Below are 19,285 nucleotides of genomic sequence, written 5' to 3' on the forward strand. Positions count from 1 at the left end.
ATCAAAGCTTCAACCTGACCTCTATTTCTTCTCAAATATAACTCACATTTTATGGCAAACTGTCAGACATAGTTCAAATGTGCAAGAAGAAGCTGTTGTCCCCCAGAGGAAAATTGAGTGTCTGTGGATGCAACTTTATCAGTGAGATTTCTGTTGTTTCTATACATCATCTGGTTTTCCACAGTTTGTCTAAGCAGCTGCACACACTTCAGCCTGGCCGTCGTCCTCGCTAGCTGCAAGCTGCAGATGCAGGAGTTTTTGATGAGTTATTTCTCATCGCTGACATGTTGTGTACACATGGAGTATGCTGATATAATGAGGTTGTGTTTGCAATGTTCATCTGTGTGCAGACACTGGGAGGAACTTTGTGTGTGTGTTTTTTTTTGTATCCAGACTTGCTCCTTCTGCAGTAAGCCAGCAGCCAATGACAGTGTGTACATAGGGAGGTTATGTAATAGAAGTGCTGTAATACAGGACTTTGCATGAAGTTGCATTGATGCAACACGTATAAGGTACTGTACATGTCTTGCTGACTTTGTTTCTTGTAACTTGCTGGATTTTTTAGAATTCAAATGAAGATTCCCCATGTTTTAGAGCAAGCCTTTCCCTTGAATTTCAAAAATGACTTTGTCAAAAGCCATTCAAAATAAAAGCCCTCAGGTAGTTTTCTAAATATAATCCAGGTTAAAAGACCTGTCTATCATTTTCTGCTGGTTTTGCTTACATTTGGATCAGGTGTGCTTTTAATGTGAGTCTGTATTTTTCTGTCCTCACAGGTTACCCATCTCTCCGTATAGAGAAGAACGACCTGAGGAGTGTTACTCTAATGGAGGCCAAAGCTAAAGTGAAAGACATTGCAATCTCAAGGGAGAGAGTCACACTACGGGATGTTTTACATGAAGGTATTTGCTTGATTTACATTTATATTCTTCAGAAGAATGTGATCCCCAGTGTCAGTTTCACATTTTCACCGAAAAGTGGAACAACAATTCTGAGCAGCTCTTTCTGAGACCGCAGGTTGTGTCATGTGGTTCGGTGAACATTTCTTCCCTGTACTTTGCTCAGGAGTCTGACGTTGTTTGTGAGATGTGGTTTTAAATGGTGGAGAGGCTTTCAGTTGCAGTTATTAACATCATATATCACAAAAAACATACATAGACATCATGTTGGTAAATGTGTCTTTAACCTAGTATTTATCTGATTTGTGAGGATTATTCTCTAAAGTTGGTTTAAAAACTTAATATACTTTTCAGCACACTGAAAAGTTGTACTTATTTTTATGATTTTATTTGTTACATGAAAACAGAAAGAGGAAACCCAAACAGTAAAATGTGTAGCAACATGAGTCAGAAAGCCACAAGTTTATACCCTCAAATCTTCTCCAAATAAAACACTGAGTATGAAGAACGTGGAGTACTCCAAATGCTACCAGAATAAAAGGAATAGTGATATGCTCAAAGAATGAACAGAGCAATACTGTGCAAATGGTCTTGACAGCAATCCTATAAAAATGGACTGAAAATGTATATGAGATTTATAAAGAAGTTTCTGACAGGAGACGGAAAACAAAATAACAAGACCATCTTCTGCATGTTAACTCATGTCTATTAAGTGTTTGTCACCTACTGAAAGTATATTACATTTTCTGAACAGAGGTGCAGAGGCGTCCTGACAATCTGACAAAATTAGAATAGAATAGAATAGAAGAATAGAATAGAATATTTATATTCACTCCGTTATTTATCTCCGTTATTTATACTGTATATATGTAAATAGACTGTTTTTTGCACTACTTTAAGATTTCCTTGCACTATAAAGGAGAAGCTCTGCAATCTTGTTATACATTGTATAATAACAATAAAGAATATTCTATTCTATTCTATTCTATTCTATTCTATTCTATTCTATTCTATTCTAGAAGCCTAAGATTTTAATTTAAGAATCTTTTTTTTGCGTGTCTATGAACCTTTCTAGCTGTAATTATTATGTGAAATTTATTAAATTGAGCAACTTCCAACTGTACTCAATTCAGCATAAATTCTTCTATGCTAAGGACTTTAAAAAGTGTTCAGAAGACTTACTCTATAATGGATAAGTCTAAATATATTTCCTTGCCTACTGAAAGCAGTGATGTTGCCTATAAACAGTTTTTATGCACGACTGTGGTAAGTCAGGAGATGATATACTTTCATAAAAAGAAAGTAGTGTTGTTGAAGCAGTGGTTTAGGTGCTCAAAAAACTTGCAACTTCTTTTTCGTGAAGTCAGCAACATCAATAAAACAATATGTCAATAGAAATCAAGTGCAGAAAAATGAAGCTAATGTGGAAGTCCCAAAAACTGTTTTTCTTCAAATGGCCACTGGAGGCTGGATCCAAATGCAAGTCAATCCCCACTGACCCCAAGTTAAAAAGGTTAATTTTACGGCAGAAATAAACATGTTTACAGCCAAGTACAAAAAACTATTTTTGTCTCTATACCTAATTTACCCATTAATGGCAAGTGTGCCATCACTCACACATTTAAATTGTGTTAAGGTTTAACATTATGCATAAATAAGGACGTGATGCTTTGGGTGACCTCTTTTGTAACTTCTCAATCACCACACTGAGCTTTAAAACCGCTGTTTAGGAAACCTTTACAGTCTATCTATCACCACCAGTAGTCACTGGAGCTAGCAAGAGTAGCTAGGAAAGCTTTTATTTCATACTGGGCAAGTAGTGATTTTTTTAAAGTCTTTTAATTTATTAATAGCATTAATTTGGTTAATCCATCCATTTTCATTTTAATATTGCTTGTTATTGGTATAAACTGCTGTGGAAGTACCACAAATTATGGCATTATATAATCACAAATAAATCCACCTTTTCCTTTGGCCAATCTACCTGTGAAACTGGTATTAAACTGAAGGCTGTGTGGTGCTGGTAAACCAAGATTCCTTGAGCAGTTGTTGCAGCTTGTGAGCTGTGGTTATTTGAAGGTATGAAACAGCTGCAAGGAAACTTAGAAGTTATTCAAACTTTTATCTAATAAGGTAAACGCTGCATGAATCTAAGGTACAGTAGTGAAAGAATAAAAAAAATTGTAAAGACTGCTTGTTTTTCATTTTAGATTTTTTATTAGCAACAATGAGACACAAAACTTTAGTTTATAGGCACCGTCATTATTCTTAAGTATTGCATATTGTGCCTTTTAATTTTAAAAAAAAGTGACCTGTGAACATGAATGCTGTTTAGTTCCCGACAAAGTATGAGCATGCCTCATGAGATCAGTGTCAGTAAAAACTTATCAAAGACCCTAAAAAATCTCTTTATTTGGCTTTGTATTAAAGGTGTTTTTGGGCTTCAGTTTGGCTCCGTTAAATGGACCCTGGCTGCTGTTGAAGGCGGTTTAGCATCGTCATGGAGTATTGGTGCTGAACAAGACTGTACTTCACTTTCTGGAGAATTGCCCACACTGGGGTTTAGTGTTGCTGTATGTATGATGTAATAATTACCCAAGGGTAAATACAATGCAATGGAGAAGAAAAGTGTGGGTGTTCTGTTTTTACTGCCACTTAACAGCTTTCAATGGTTTATAGTCACTGCTTCTGTTTAGATGTAGCGCATGCAGTACTCCGCTTTCAAATACTCATTTTAACCTGTTTTTGAGTAGGACTGTTTACAATACAAAAGTTACAATGGAACCTCTCAGTCTGAAAGAAATATTAAAATATATTGTGTCAGTGAGTTGCTTCACCACTTTGCATCCAGACTTAAACATCTATCTCTGAGATGTGCAGACATTCGTGATTCCTAAGACTTGAATTTACCGTCTTCAGCATATTCATTTGGTCAGTGTGCCAATGTTAGTATTTGTCTGGATGTAGCCTCACAGATCTGCCAGCTTGATTGTCTACTTAACAAGATTTCAAAGAACCTGTTGTTAAAACTTTATCATAGCTGTTTCCCACTCCGTTGACATTACATGACTTTGTCTTGTACAACTAAAGTTTTTTTAAATTTATTTTTGTATTTTTCTCTGGTGCTTTTTTCCAGAAGTATTAAGTTCAAGATTTCTCTGAATGTAAATATAAGGTACGATCAAGAGTTTGGAGAATGTACCTATAGACAGCAAAAACATTTTGGAATTTGAACACCAACCCCTTTGAATTGGTCGCCTTGTGCAGTAATAGTGTTTCTGCTGCGTTTTGAATGCTCTCTTCAAGTCCCATTAAGAAAACACTGCAAGTCGTGGTGAAATCACACTTGCACACCTGGAAGACGACTAAACAGGACTGCCAGAAAGGGTACCAAACTTGACAGGAGCGCTGGGAGCAGTGTATCGCTGCACAAGGTCACTGCTTTGAAGGGGAGGGCATCCAAATTTAAAGCAGTTAGGTTTTTTGCTTTTTACAGGTGCAGTCTCAAAACTTCTTGATCACACCTCATACTACGTAAAGCAGCTACAAGGGTCAACATCTTGGAACTAGTATTAGCATAGGCTGCAGTGTCCTCGTAAGCAACACTTTCAACCTTTAAATGTGATGTCAACTCCAAATGCCCCAAAACAACAAAAAATAGTAGTTAATAGACGTAGCTCCAGTTCAATGAGAATGTTTAACAGGCTTGTTATATTGCATATAATGTGAATTTTACTTTAAAGACCGAGAGGGCAGAAAAACGGTACTTGTTGCCTCTTGAAGTTTTCACAATCCGCACTGGGACCCACAGCAGTGTTTCAGGACTGCTCAAAATTACCGACCCTGCACCAGGTACTTTCTTCTCTCCCAAAAATAACCCTTAAAGAGATTCTACAAAGTTTCTTGTCATCAAACATGTACAAAAGTTCAGGCTGCCCTAAAATGTCCTCAAATTCCCTGGAGTGAAAAAACACCTAATATTTTCAGTATGCTCAACAGTCATCTGCAAGTAAACATAAATATGCATATATCTGTATTTGTGCATCTATCTAACTTCTGCTTGCTAGCTATCCACATACGTCATACTGTGCCTACAAAACGACAGCAAATTTGATATAAATTTTTAAAATGCAAAAGAAGAAACAACAAATACAAGACATACAAGGCCATGTCTCAGAGGGATGTAGTCGGAGTGGAGTTCTGTTTTTTAGGAGTCAGCAGGTCCAGACAGGCTTTATGAAGAAGGCAGGGGAGGGAGAGAGACACTTCAACACTAACCCTGTTGTTATGCTTCGTCTCCTTTCCTGTCGAAACATAAGGCAAAGTTAGCCCTGGGGCTGAGATTTTTTTTTTCCGAAATTTATGTTGATGGTTTATATTCTGAAATGGCATTTTACCTCAAAAAAGTCCTGGAGCTACGGGGTGACAGTTTAGACAAAGGAGATGATGAACGCGCTCAGTTGGCCTTTCCACATCGTACGTATTTCTGAATCATTCTAAGTGATGAAAGGTCCTCTCAGCTCCACTGAGCTGCTCTTGTTTTGGCTCTTGTCTGTGAAACAGGAGCCAGAACTGCCAAATCTCATTTAGAGACAAAGCATTTTAAGCAGGAGCCTGTCCACCTCTGTCTGCAGAGCAGCCAGGCATGGCGGCCAGTGAGTGAGGTGACATTTCAGTCTTTGAAGGAGATGCCTCTGGCTCTCTCACTCTTGCCCTTTTCTGCAGATAAAAACTTGTGGTTTGTCTTTGACAGGCACATTTGGCCGCATCTTCCACGGTGTGCTGCTGGATGAAAAGGACCCCAGTAAGGAAAAGCAAGTCTTTGTGAAGACAGTAAAAGGTATGCACTCTGTTCCAGCTGTAATACACAGTTGTATCTACACTCTTAAAAGAAATCAAAGTATCATCTACTGTGTTGTAAGTTTATCTCTCCTATCAGTGTTAACTGATCTGGTGTGTTTACATTTGAGTCAAAAGGTTACAAATCAGGTTATGCAAGTAACTGAGGAACATGTACTATAGCAACCTGGTAACCGCAAATCTGCAAGTACATGTAGCGATCAGTAACAAGGCATATTTTATACCCCAACACATTTTTAAGCTTGGTTCAGTGATTTTGACCATATGCTGCCTTCTTACCCACACACTAGAAGCATTGGTTCAACCGTGGAAGACAAATTTTTTAGGCTTCTACATGCTCCTTGCTATTACATTTCAGTTTTATTTGCAATATGTGTGGACTTTCTTTCATCCAGCCACACTACGTTCATAACTGTCTGTTTTTCAGGGGAAATTTTTCTTGTGAAATCAGGTTTGTCTACTCCCTTAAGCAGATTCCTCATTTGTATGATGGTTAGGAAATCCGCTTCCTGGAATAAGCCAACTGTAACCTGGTTTCTTTAAGTGCACATAACCATGACCCATGCCAAAGACGTACGACGGATAGTGAAGGACTGAGACATAACAGTTCAGTTGACAGTCTGCGTTCCTTTAAAATAACAGAGCAGTGGTGGTGAGTATTGTAGATTGTGAACTAAACACTGTCAATCCGAAATAGTAGGTGCTCTTCTGATGGCTTCAGCAGATGTCCATACATGGTTTTCAAACCTGTAAACAAGCGCCCAGATTTGTCGGTACATTAATTAGAAGTCTTACTCATGCAATGCGATTGCATGCCAGTGGAGGGGCTCCCTGATGTGGGTCCGTCAGGTTCTTTGTTAGCTGCATGTGTCAGCTTTCTCTGCCAGTTGCCTTCTGACCTCTCCATTCTCTCATGTTTACTCAGGGAGGAGTGGATACTGATCTGTGAACAATATCCTCATGCCAGTTTTGGCTTTGTTAAAGTATTTACTTCCTCCCCATACGCCTTTTGGGAAGGGAACAATGCTGCTTTCCATAAGTACCAGACGATGGCAAAGCTGCAATCACAGATTAAAAACGGGCACAAGTCAGTTTTCCTCTGAAGTTTCCCACTACAAATGACTGTTGGCAGAGGGATTGTGCAATGAAACAGATAAAAATCAAACATCACACGGGGTCAGAGAGTAAATGTGTCCTTACCTTTTCAAATCTGACTAGTTGTTCTAGTGTCTTTTTTAAAAATGAAATACTGTCTCTTCAGATCACGCCTCTGAGGTGCAGGTGACCATGATGTTGACTGAAAGTTGCAAACTTCGTGGACTTCATCATCGGTAAGTGGAAGAGAAAATAGCACTATAGTGTTTCTATACTTCTTTTTCTCTGTTTCAGCAATGATGGTGAGTCCAAACATGGACAATGATACCTCTAAGTTTCACCTTTTATTAGAGCCTGAAATTATGTCATTCAAGGTTATTCTTGTTATGGCCAAAGATAAAATTCTTCAAGAGTTGCTCAGTATTGGCCATGTTTCCCCAGAGTCTCTAAAGAGAGAAACATCTGGTCTCAAAACAGACCAGAATCGTGCATGTGGTTTAGTAATAGCTTTCAGTTTATTTTGTTTATGTCCTGGATAAGCATTTTTGGATAATTTTACAGGAATGGTAAAGTGGTTGATTAATTTAAATAATCATTTTAAAAAATGCTTCAGAATGATCTAACACCAGCATGGTTTGTGTCTTAGACCACCAAGCCACTGTTGCATGCCCAAACCACAGTATTGACCTGCACTGTGTTTACACATATGCATTGACTGTACTCTACTTTAGCATACATGAGAAAGCCTTATTAGCATGAATTAATTTTAAATCAACATAAGAAGCTTGTATTTGCAGCATATTAAATATTTTTACCCTGGTTATTTTACACTGAAATACCAGATTCTGCATACACCAGCCCATATTCATAAGTTTTCTGAAAATACAACTATATCAACCGATGATCCCAGAAAAAGAACTATTAAACTAGTAATATAAAGCAGATTATTAAGCATACCATGCTACAATGATCTGCCATGTTGGTTGTTGAGCTGTGATATGCAAAATGTGTTTGGAAAATTCACACTCAACTTTCTTGCTGTTGAGTAAAATGCAGCCATACCAATGATTTCTCTGACATGGTGTCAGTTGGTTTAGGGTTGACGCTGAGTAAATGTTCTGTATGAGAACATGAGAACATGAGATGAATTAGACCTAGCAGTCTACATTAGGTTGAAACAGTTCAAAGTTGTGAAAATGTGGGGGTGTTCACTGGTAGTCTGTTACACCTGCAGCCAAAAACTATTAAGTTAATCCTAGGAGACTAAAGATGTAGCTCTTTTCTCTTTATGAAAGTAACACCACTAATTGCGTTACCATTGAAAAGAACAGATACTGTAACTGACAGAAACTAAACCGACATTTTCTGACCTCAGTGTAACACTTGCACACTGTACTGTGGAATTTTTCAGCAAATTTTAATCTAAATGTCCAACAGCCTTGCCAATGCACTATACTTTTCTCATGTGGGAAAGATTGTCGTCATGCTGGCCCATTCCTTCCTCTTTCGTCTTCCTGTGGTCAGCACAATGATTAGGTTTGCTAACACTTCCTGTTCAGTGGTTTGGATGACCCTTTAACGTGTACTGTCGTCTTCCTAGAACCCTTTTGATGTGACTTCCACACATATACATACACAGAAAATAATATCTGTTACACACTATTCCTGTCTCTGTCCACCTTCAGAAATCTGTTGCCCATAAGCCATGTGTGCATAGAGGATGGAGAGAAGCCAATGGTGCTGTTGCCTTTCATGGCTTGGGGGAATCTCAAGCTGTTCCTGCGGCAGTGCAAGCTAGCTGAGGCAAACAACCCACAGGTGAGGCTTCAACTCAGCATACATTTGTTTGTTAAACTGTTAAGATAAATGCCCCAGTGAAAACCACGTGTACCATTTATAAAGCTGTTAAAACAAATCCCCTGAACTGACAGAAAAGTCAGCATCCATCCCAGTGTCAAGCCTGAAAGAAGGTTTTGTGTGTTTGTGGAAACAAAAACACAAAGTAACACCTACAGTAACTACTGTTTACACTATGATTAGAAAGACTTGATATAGTCAAAAAGCTGGTGCTCAGGGCAGAGATTTTTTTTCGCTATGTAAAGACAATCAGGCTTTTGTACAGGTTAACCTCAGGGAGTCTTTGATGTGCTTGGCAGAGCCACACTACAGATCCAACCAATCAATCAACTCTAAAATACAGATGTAGCAAAACACTTTGCAATCACAAGATGAAGCTTGCCAACCATTTGCATTAATCAAAACCCCTTTGTAAAGTCTCGGGTAACACATCAGCACCTTCCTTCTCAGCGATTTCTAGCACTTTTGGCAGTTGTGGGAGACAAAGACATAGTCATTAAGTTGTGCTGCTGCAATAAACATCAAGCTATAAATCAGCCATGTATCGGTACAGTTGAGACGAGGCTCTGGGAAAAGCACTGAGAGAGCACAACAGTGCGGTGTGGCATTTGTTCTGAAAGTGAACATCTGGTTTGGAAGGTGCAACTGTGAGGAGAAGAAAAGAGTGTAGTGTTGACCTTTTCCACAGTTGTCATTTTTTCCACTGATAACTGTTAGTGTGCATGTTGCTAGACTCGCTGGTTCACACATCTGAGTAGTTGACCTAAAATCTTCTTATCTTTGTTCACTGGTTGCCTAAGACTTTGTTTTCCTGTGTTGTAGGGAGTAATTCATTGTGGCCATATCACAGTGTCCACTGGCAGATAAGATAACACCCAAAGCATTTCCTCTCTCTGTATGTGAGCCAAAGACTGTGCTGACTGAAATAGATCCGATACAAGATATGATATACACGTTAATATCTTGAGCAGTGACTTCAGGAGCCCTCCTATAACTCACTGTTGTCTTTTCAGCTATACAGGATGTTTACATTATTGGAGCTGCCTCACTCTGTTAGCAGTCAGGGGTCATCTTTGTGCACACTGCTAGGGATTTTCTCTGACACACCTGCTACCCAGCTATTGTCTGTAAGCCCTTCAGTAGCTCAGAGCACAAAGAAAACAACTTTCTTTCATGTCAGACTCGCTCTAACCTTCAAATAACGAACTTTTTGTGTCATGTCAGACCACCTTCTTCCTTCCGTTGAATACAAAGTTACTAAGCAATGTCAGTAATGTGAGTTTGCAATTTCGACACGAATATAATCTAGCTTTTGCACAGCAGATCGAGTGATTTTTCAAGCTACATGTTAATATCAGCATGATAACGTGCTTTCAGTAACTTAGCCAGCTTGAGCTGGAAGAGTATATCTCTCAGTTGTCAACTTTTAAATTGTTTGGCAGCTATTTTTAGAATCAATTAATCAGCTTGAGTATTTTTTAAGAAGAAATGTTTGCATTCTCTTCTTCCAGCCCCTTAAATGTAAATGTGTTCTGGTTTCTTTACTCCTATGACAGTAAACTAACTAAATTGTTTTGTTCGTGGACAAAATAAGATATCTGAGGACATCATCCTGGGCTTTGGGAAACACTGATGATGGATTTTATACCAAACAATGAATCAAATAATCAACAGATTAATCGACTGATGTGAAGTAAGTGTTTACCATGGTCACCATCTTAGTTTTGCATGTTTGCACAAAAATGGTTTTGCATTTTAGCAGAATCTGCTAATTACCTTAAATAAGTACATGGAGCTGGTACAAGAGAAGAAGGTTAAGGGTCACCAAAATGATTGCAGTTTATCCTGAGGAGAACCTACAACAATCAGCTAAAACATTAAAACCACCATCTTATCTCACAATGCAGCATACTTCTGGGAAATATTAGGTTGTGCAAAAAATGTTGCAGAATGAAAACACTCCCTTCTCACCAATAGCAGCCTCCCACAGCAGGACAATGCACCCTGCAACACCTCAAAAACTGCTCCTGAGCAGTTTGGGGAACGTGGCAAAGAGCCCACTGTGTTGGCTGAGCCTCCAAACTTCCCAGTTTAAAATCTAATCGACCATCCCTGGAATGCACCAGGAACAAGCCCGATCCACTGGAGGCTCCACCCCACAACCCACAACCCACAGGACCCAGGATCTGTTGCTAGCATCCTGGTGCAAAATGGATCAGAGCTGTTTTGGCAGCATGAGTGGAACTTACACGATAGGAGACCGATGGTTTTAGTGTTGTGGTTGGTCATTGTACAGCATGTGTGTACTAAATTTCATGGCCGTATATCTTTAAAAGCTAAATCAGCAACCTGTGGTTACCATTAGAGGATTGAAGGACTGTTAAGCCAGCATTGCCATCCCTTGAGCCAAGCTGCTTTGTATTTAATATTTTTTGCATTATTGGGTTTTGATAATTATGTTACCAAGTACCTTTAAGGCGTTTGATTCAGGGCAGCACCATTGTTTTAAACAAGTCATCAGGGTTTTTCATGGCTTAGAATTGGCCTCCAGGAGGTGCCTTCTGACGACAGTCAGCAAGATAGGTATGCGTTTAACAAAAAGCAATGAAATGAACAAAAATAGTCTAGTATGCTTGGGTGAATGAAACCCAACTAACAATATACTGATTATTTTCCTTTGGGGCTGGGTAAAACCTCTTTGGGAATGCCAAAATTCCTCTGTGTAGGAAAAACCCTGGTCGTGTTTTTCAGCTGACTAACCTTACAGTTGAATTTATAGGTTTTGCATAGGTACCTCCCATCTTTGATCCATAATTGACTGTGTAAAGTACCGTCAGCTGCCCCCTCTTGTCCCCACTCCCTCCTCTCTTTTTCTTTTTTGTTTTTTCCTGCTTCTGTCTCTCAACTGCACATTGTCTCTGTTTGTTCCTCATTTCCTTTCAGGCCATCTCTCAGCAAGACTTGGTGTACATGGCCATTCAGATCGCATGCGGAATGAGCTACCTGGCTCGCAGGGAGGTCATTCACAAAGACCTCGCCGCGAGGAACTGCGTGTAAGTGTCCCTGACCAGACTCAGAGCTGTCGTCAGTCTGTCCTCCACTATTCCCTGCAGCTTTCAGGTGATTTGCTTTGGAATGTAATTACTAACAAAATAAAGACGTCGACTTTGCTCTCTCGTCCCCCTCCTCTGACAGCATTGACGACAACATGCAAGTGAAGATTACAGACAATGCCCTCGCTCGAGATCTATTTCCTATGGATTATCACTGTCTGGGGGATAATGAGAACCGGCCTGTCCGCTGGATGGCTCTGGAAAGCTTGCTCAACAATGACTTTTCAAGTGCAAGTGACGTGGTAAGAAATACAGTTGCAGATATTCACTTTACTTCTTACATTCGTGCTGTGTTGACACCAAAAAACTATCAAAAATAACCTTTTCTGTCTCTCTGGACTGGTATCTACATTAATAGAAAATGCATTTACAGGAAACATGATAGGCGATCCAGGAAATGGCACCACCTGTATTCAAGCCATTCTTAGTGATTTGGTCAAGGTGTCAAAGGGAAGGGTGGTGCAGTGTTGAGCACCATGGGTGGCTCTTCCCTCTTTCCTGTCCCGGCAGAGCAGAGCGGGGAGCAGCGGAGACATTCAGGAAGCTGAACAGATCCTTAGAGACACCAGTCAGACACCAGCCAGACATGCCCCCACCCCTCAGCATTCCTCTTATGGTCACGCTGCATCATGGCAATCATGGCACTTACAGTTAACAGAAAGCTAACAATAACAGCCAACTAACTGGGGGAAGTCCAGACAAGTACTTGGAGCTGTATAGCATCATCAGTGCATCACTGTTACGCACATAAATACTAAATACCAAGCTAGACAGGATGGGAGAGATACTACTGGCATGTTTAGGCCTTGTTGGGAATGTTGACAGTGGTCTACGTGCAGATGTGGGTGGATTACTGTACAACACGTTTTTCCTCTGAGAAACCAGGCTGTCACCTTGCCCTCTGCTCTTAACCACTGCCTGCTCTTCCTTAAAGGTCCCTGTCACCCTATTGAACACTCATGCTGCTCTCAGACTGAAGGAGATGTGAATCAGGTTGCATCACTCACATAAGGAGAAACCTTTCAGATATTCTTGTTACTGATCTCAAATATGCACAAGCTGAAAGATTGGAAAATAATGACACACCACACACTAAAGATTCACCAGACTTATAAACATAACCACCCAGATTTTCACTTCAACATATCAGACATGTTTGACACAATGGGTGCAACCCTGATGAGTCTATGAGCAGTCTGGGAGGTTAAACCCTCTGAATAGTAACCAGCTTTTGCTCCTGTCACATTTTTACTCACAATTTTAAACTTAGATTCGTTATTTTCAGACCAAAACACATCACATGATTAGTTCAAAGACTTTTGGAAAGTTGAAAATCGGACGATTCTCAGTTTGTGGCTCTGAGAAAGAGTGCAGTTTTAAACCTTCCAGGGGATTTGGGGGTTCAAAGGGTTAAAATTGGATCTGTAAACCCCTCACATTAACAAATAATCTAGGCAGAACATTGTTTCAGACGAAGGTCCCACACCAGATTTCTCAGATTGTTGGGAAGGCAGAAGCGGGTAAATTGGAACAAAACTCCTTGAGTCTGTTCAGTTGTTAAAATCAGATTGTGACAGTTTTCATTTTAGATAAGAGCTGGCATCACTCCCCAAATTCCAAATAACAATTGCAAGGTCAGGACCCACTGTACTGTTCTTTTATTTCTAAGTGTGACCTTAGTTTGGGGTTAACAGTGACAACAACACTTGTTCACACTTAAAATGAAGTCCTTCTTTTCTTGTTCTCTCCTCAGGGGTCAGAAGGAACAAAAACACTCTCCGGCAACTTGAACTCACAGTCTCCCTAAACAGAACAAGCACCCTGCTGTTTATACTTTCAGTCTCCCAACAAAAATGTGCAGCAATGATTTATATCCCAAATACATTTTTCAACATAGTTTCCTTGCATTGTTCATGTGGGCACCGCTGGTTTTCTGGATACAAACTTTGCTTCTGCTTATCCTGTTTAATATTAAAGCACCAGCTTGTGTTGATCACATTTTAGAGAATGTTATAAATGAACGCTAAACAAATGATGCCGTTGTTAATCGTGTGTTGTGCGTTTACAGTGGGCCTTCGGAGTGACACTGTGGGAACTGATGACTCTGGGTCAGACCCCCTACGTGGACATCGACCCTTTCGAGATGTCGGCTTACCTGAAGGATGGATACAGAATAGCACAACCTATCAACTGTCCAGATGAACTGTAAGTGGATTTTCAGAGTATATATACACACAAGGACACACAAATACAATACCTTCCCTGTTTTTTGTAAGAACTTGGTAAAGGTGTAGGTCAGTTTAATGAGTCTTCTTTCTGTGTATGAAGTTTTAAATTCTCACAGCATCCCGTGTAATGACGAGTTCAGACTACGTGATATTTTTGTTTAATAAAGTGGTCACTGTGTCCAAACAGATGATTATAGAATCAGAAATGTTTGCAAGACTTGGCTGTGGAGCATGAAAAACCGCATGTTGGTCCCCGATCAATAACATTTTACCGTGTTGGGAAGGAAGTGCAAATTGACCAATTTTGCTCTGTGCTGCTGTTGGTTAGTAGTGACTTCATTGAACATTTTGTGTTGTAGAAGTTGCACACACGCAGGCTGATTGGGGCTGACGTCCAGTTTGTACTCTACGTTCCCATCAGCACATAAAATCTAAGCTAGTAGATTCCTGCAGTGAAGTGTGTGTGTGTTTAGCATCAGCCCGGCTTGTTATTGCACTCTTTCAGCAGAAGTAGATTGTTTGTGTAATAAGAGAGCTGAATCAAATTGAAATGTTCAGCTGTTACCAGCGTTGGTTAATTTGAAGCTTATCAACATCCTGCAACTGTCAAGAAGAAGGAGTGGCCTCTGCAGCCATTTTCCCACCCAGGCATTATTATTTACAGGCTGTTTCCTCAATATTAAGCTGAGGCTGTCACCTTCTCACTGCTGGGCAATAACAGGGCTTTTCACGGCTCACAGCAGGCCTGCAGCGGTCGACCACCCAGGTGGATTAGTTTGTTAAGCGTGACTGACTCAAATAAGTGAGAGTTCAAGCATTGGGTGCTGGATTCAAAATCCATTAAAGTGTTGTTGTGTATCAGCCTTATCATCAACAGCTTTAATTTTATCAAGGAAATCTTAATACTATAATCTTTAATCATGTTTCCTTATAGATATAATATGTATTCATGGTTGAAAATAACATTCATTATACTGTTCACGACAAAGTAAGGCAATCCTTTGGTGAAAATCACAGTTTGTTTTTTTTTTACCCCATTGACATGTCCATGTAGTGTTTTCTATGTGCTGGAAGATGCATCATTAGCAAAACAAGCAATCAACACCATGTCTGAGCATTTCCAGCTTTCAAACTGCAGTGTATCGATGACGGTCTCAACAACACAGATTCAAACTTGCAGGGTTTCATGCATAACTATAGCCTAGCATTGAGTTGCTTCTGAGAAATTTTAAAGCAAGGAGGGGTTTATTTTAATGGGAAAAAATTAATTATTTGTAGCTTTGATAGACAGAGACGAGTTTTATGAGTTAAATGGCTGCCAAAGTGAAACTTTAAAATCAGCGTTTTAGTTACTTGTAGCTTTAAAATCATTGTTTCTCTGCAACAATGTTTAGATAGATGGTACATTTCAAAGTTACATCCACATTAATGCCAGGACCAAAGGTTTGCCAGCATACCACTGAACTGTACCAAGATAATCAATGTTATTCTTTTCCCTGATGATCTGCATACACAATCACAGCTCTTTTCTTTACTTCCAGCAACTCTAAGCCATCATTTGATTCTAACTTCCACCATGAATTGTATATTATGTTTTTATTATGTCGGGCTTCTTGCTAAAATCTGTTTATTTCTGAGCTTCAGTGACACCAAATCTGTCATTTTCTTCCTGATAAAATCCCCTAACAGGTATAAATTGGAAAAGAAAAAAACCTGTCTTTTCTGTTTCAGTTTGGTAGCAGCATTGGATCGTCAGAGCTCAAAAATTTCTGCATCCCACCGAGTAAAAAAAGAAACACTTGACAAGTGGTAAATACCCACAAAAAAAGTCTGATTGTTGATAATAAAAGGAAACCAAGGAGCTGATTACCTGAGATCTGTTAAAACACCAAACATGATTTCCTTTTAAGTACAATAGCTGTTGAGGCGATGGCTTCCTTTTCAAAAATATTAGAGGTTGCAGAATTTAAGGGCAGCACTGATTAAGAAATGATTATATCTCAGTCATTTATATCAGCACTGCACAGGCAGCTCCTGTTTCAGTACAAAATGTAAAGTGTATACCAGGTGAATACAATGACCCGAGTCTGAAGCCAGTTTCAGTCTCTCTCTCTCTCTCTGTCACTCTCTCACACACCCCCACACAGAAAACGTTATTGTGACATTTCTTGCATGCAGATAATTGACTGGTTTCTTTTGTGTGTCTCTGTGTTGCAGGTTTGCAGTGATGGCTTGTTGCTGGGCCTTGGACCCGGAGGAGAGGCCCAAGTTTCAGCAGCTGGTTCAGTGTCTCACAGAGTTTCACGCAGCGTTGGGTGCTTATGTGTGAAAACAAGCTTCTTTTTTTAAATTAAGCAGCGAGACTAAAGGCTGTCGGACACTGTTCATAAGGAATACATGGATGAAATTGTGCCTTATCAGATGCAAGAGCAGACCTGATGATTTTATTTTGTACAGTTCCCTTGGAATTTTTATATAGTTTAATTACCTTTTTACAGCATAGCAAAGTAAAAAGATTCTTTGTTGAATTTTGTTTCATTTGCTTTGAAAGCATCTACGGAGGACGATGGCAGTGCTCTTCCCTCGCCGAGAGGACCAGAACAATGGAAAGACGTCCTCATCTGTGCAGCACGGTGACATTTACAGACATTTATGTGCCATTGAACAATTTTTTTTTTTTAAAGAACAATGTAAGCTTCTGAAAACAACAGTATTTTCTACAATTTTGTAAATTAGTGAAACCGTGTAGATTTGTTTTTGGATGAGAGTAACTACAGCAGAATGATTTAGGTACCAAAGTAGACTTCATGTGTACAGTTTATGTAGCCACCTTCTCGCTCTGCCATGAGGAGCTCCAGCTCGGTACGAGAGGCAGCTTGGAAACCACATTTTGTATTTGTTGAGATGATTACTGCCACCTCTTTAAATGGTACACGGTTTCCTCTGGATGACACTAACGCTGCCTTCAAATGGAGCTTGTGAGCTCATAATTACGACACGGGAAGTCACCAGATGCTTGGTGTTCGAGTGGTAACATCTGAACAGCGCTGCAAGGCGACATCAACAGGAGGCTGTCTTCTACTGCAGGAACTTGCAGGCTGGTTTAGGGCAACTCAAGCATTTTTGTATCTTCTGACCACAAGAACAGCTTCTGTAAAACCTCTTTCAGGATGGATTTTAGGCAGAAAAAAAAGCACCTACTCCAAAGTAGCTACATCTGAGCAGCTTGAAACGCTCTTGTGTGGGGCTCAATGCTGATTGTTCAACTCAAAAAGGACAATGAGCACCATTTTTTCCCTCTCTTGATGTTCTAGTAGTAGTCAAGTAGCAGTCTCCTCTTCTCCAACACCATTATCACTCATGTACATTCCCCATAAAGGCAAACGTAGAAAACCTGCAATGCTCTGTTTCTTACATGCTAATAGGATTGAAGTCATGTCCACTAACTACTATCTGAGTTAACATCACAGTTGAAACCCTTGGATTCTACACCATAATGGAAACAGAAAGACAAATAGGGCTAGTTGCTGTCAGTAATCATGCCACCTCATGCCTGCCCCGAGTTCCTGCAGTGGAAAGCAGTCTATGGACTTTACCTTCAGTATCTGGGAGCAACCGAGGCTAACCTTTTAGCAAGCTAACTGGTGGTTTACAAAATGTTGCAAAAAGGTCATGAACATATAATGCTCAACATTTCCCTCAGACGTTATGAAATTTCAAATGAAAAACTCAACTAACGGTACAATGTTACGTACCATCCACTGGAAAGTAAACGTCATGGAACTTGTGAATACCACAGGAGGGTTCATAAGGACTCTTCTTACAAACACGACCCCATTTGAAGGCAGAATATAACTCCTACAGATGAGTGGAGATGTCACAGCTGGTTTAAAGTCTGCACGAGACGAGTAGATGCCACAACTCGAACAACACCAGCACTGCAAGGGCTACACCCGTGTAAACCTGATTTTCAAATGGCATCTGGTTTGAATTTTGGACACTATTATGTGAATGACACCACCTTCTTCCTCTTTTGTACATTTTACTTTTTTCCACTGTCACAACCTCCCTGAGTTGTTACTTTTCTTATAAGCTCTATTGTTCTGCGTCTATGGCACGCTGTTTTATCATTTAATAGCTCGACTGGATTGCAGTTGACATTTCTTATATCCACAGCATCATTTACATCCACGTCTCTCTTTACAGATACGTACAATTCAGCTGCAGACATCTACACCTGAATTATGAGTTTCAAACGTCTACTCTTTCAGTCTGACCGTTTACAGTTCTAGTTCAAGATATTCCCCTCAATTCACCTAGGTTGTTCTTTTTAAATATCTTGAATTAAATCTGAACTGGTCAGAGAGACATTCTGGATATTGGGAATAAAAATTCTGTCTGGAGCTTTAATTCCAGAGTGTCAAACTCAGCTATTAAATGCTATTAACCTCGGCTTGTCATATGCATCAGAACTCAGCCCTTTGTAAGACTTTTTGTCTGATTTTTATTGTGAGGACACCTGTAATCACTGTGAACACACACACGACTGCCTACCAGCTTGGTCTAATCGTACTCTTACACCTTTGACATCTTTGCGATGCGTCTTTATGGTCACTGCATGTTGAAATAAGGTTGTAAACTGTTTCCCACATTCGTATCCACAAATTAAATAGGATCTTTTGAATATACAGTGCCTACTTTGTTTATTATTTCCTAATCAGAAGCATACAGTTTGTCATTATTGCCCATTTTAATGTTTATTCTACACAAAATATTTTTTTCTTTTGAGCCTGCAGAGCTTCAGTGGTGCCTTTGCTGCTCAACCATGGTGCCGTGCACAAGTCCAGTGCTACAATAAATAACCATCTAGTGTTACCATATATGCATCGATGTGTTTGTAATACAGGAACACTGTTGTGGATTCGTGATGTTCTTGTTTCCTTGATTCATCTGAGTTGCTTTTGTTTCACCTCTTCAGCTTTAGGCTAAAGTTGATGTCACATGAATTCCGCACTTCTTCACCATGCTGTAATGGAAAGTTATGCAAAATCTAATTTGTCTGGAATCCTTTAATCTCCTGCTTCTCGAGGCCTCATCCTTACATGCTATCAATTATATTTGTGGTGGCAGCAGTTTGTTTTAGGGGGTTTGTTTCTGATAGTGCAGCCTTCTTAGTTCTTGGAATAAGCAGTTAAAAACGTCACTGATGTGAAGTCACTTTGGAATGTTTCCA

The 19,285-nt window shown here is 39.7% G+C and overlaps 1 protein-coding gene across 3 annotated transcripts in view; it reads left to right on the top strand.

Annotated features, from left to right (window-relative positions):
• The window catches only part of ryk (receptor like tyrosine kinase), a 47,316-nt gene extending 28,576 nt beyond the window's left edge, over positions 1-18,740 (top strand). For all 3 annotated transcript variants that reach the window (XM_023265000.3, XM_023265001.3, XM_035945823.2), the window contains 8 exons: positions 777-902; positions 5,653-5,739; positions 7,021-7,090; positions 8,540-8,672; positions 11,655-11,764; positions 11,907-12,066; positions 13,893-14,029; positions 16,270-18,740. In XM_023265000.3, coding sequence (XP_023120768.1) covers positions 777-902; positions 5,653-5,739; positions 7,021-7,090; positions 8,540-8,672; positions 11,655-11,764; positions 11,907-12,066; positions 13,893-14,029; positions 16,270-16,381 — 935 coding nt within the window. In that variant the 3' untranslated portion in view covers positions 16,382-18,740. The remainder of the gene's footprint in view (positions 1-776; positions 903-5,652; positions 5,740-7,020; positions 7,091-8,539; positions 8,673-11,654; positions 11,765-11,906; positions 12,067-13,892; positions 14,030-16,269) is intronic.
• The last annotated feature ends 545 nt before the right edge of the window (positions 18,741-19,285 follow it).

This window comes from Amphiprion ocellaris, chromosome 2 (assembly GCF_022539595.1).
Source record: "Amphiprion ocellaris isolate individual 3 ecotype Okinawa chromosome 2, ASM2253959v1, whole genome shotgun sequence".
Taxonomy (NCBI): Eukaryota; Metazoa; Chordata; class Actinopteri; family Pomacentridae; genus Amphiprion; species Amphiprion ocellaris.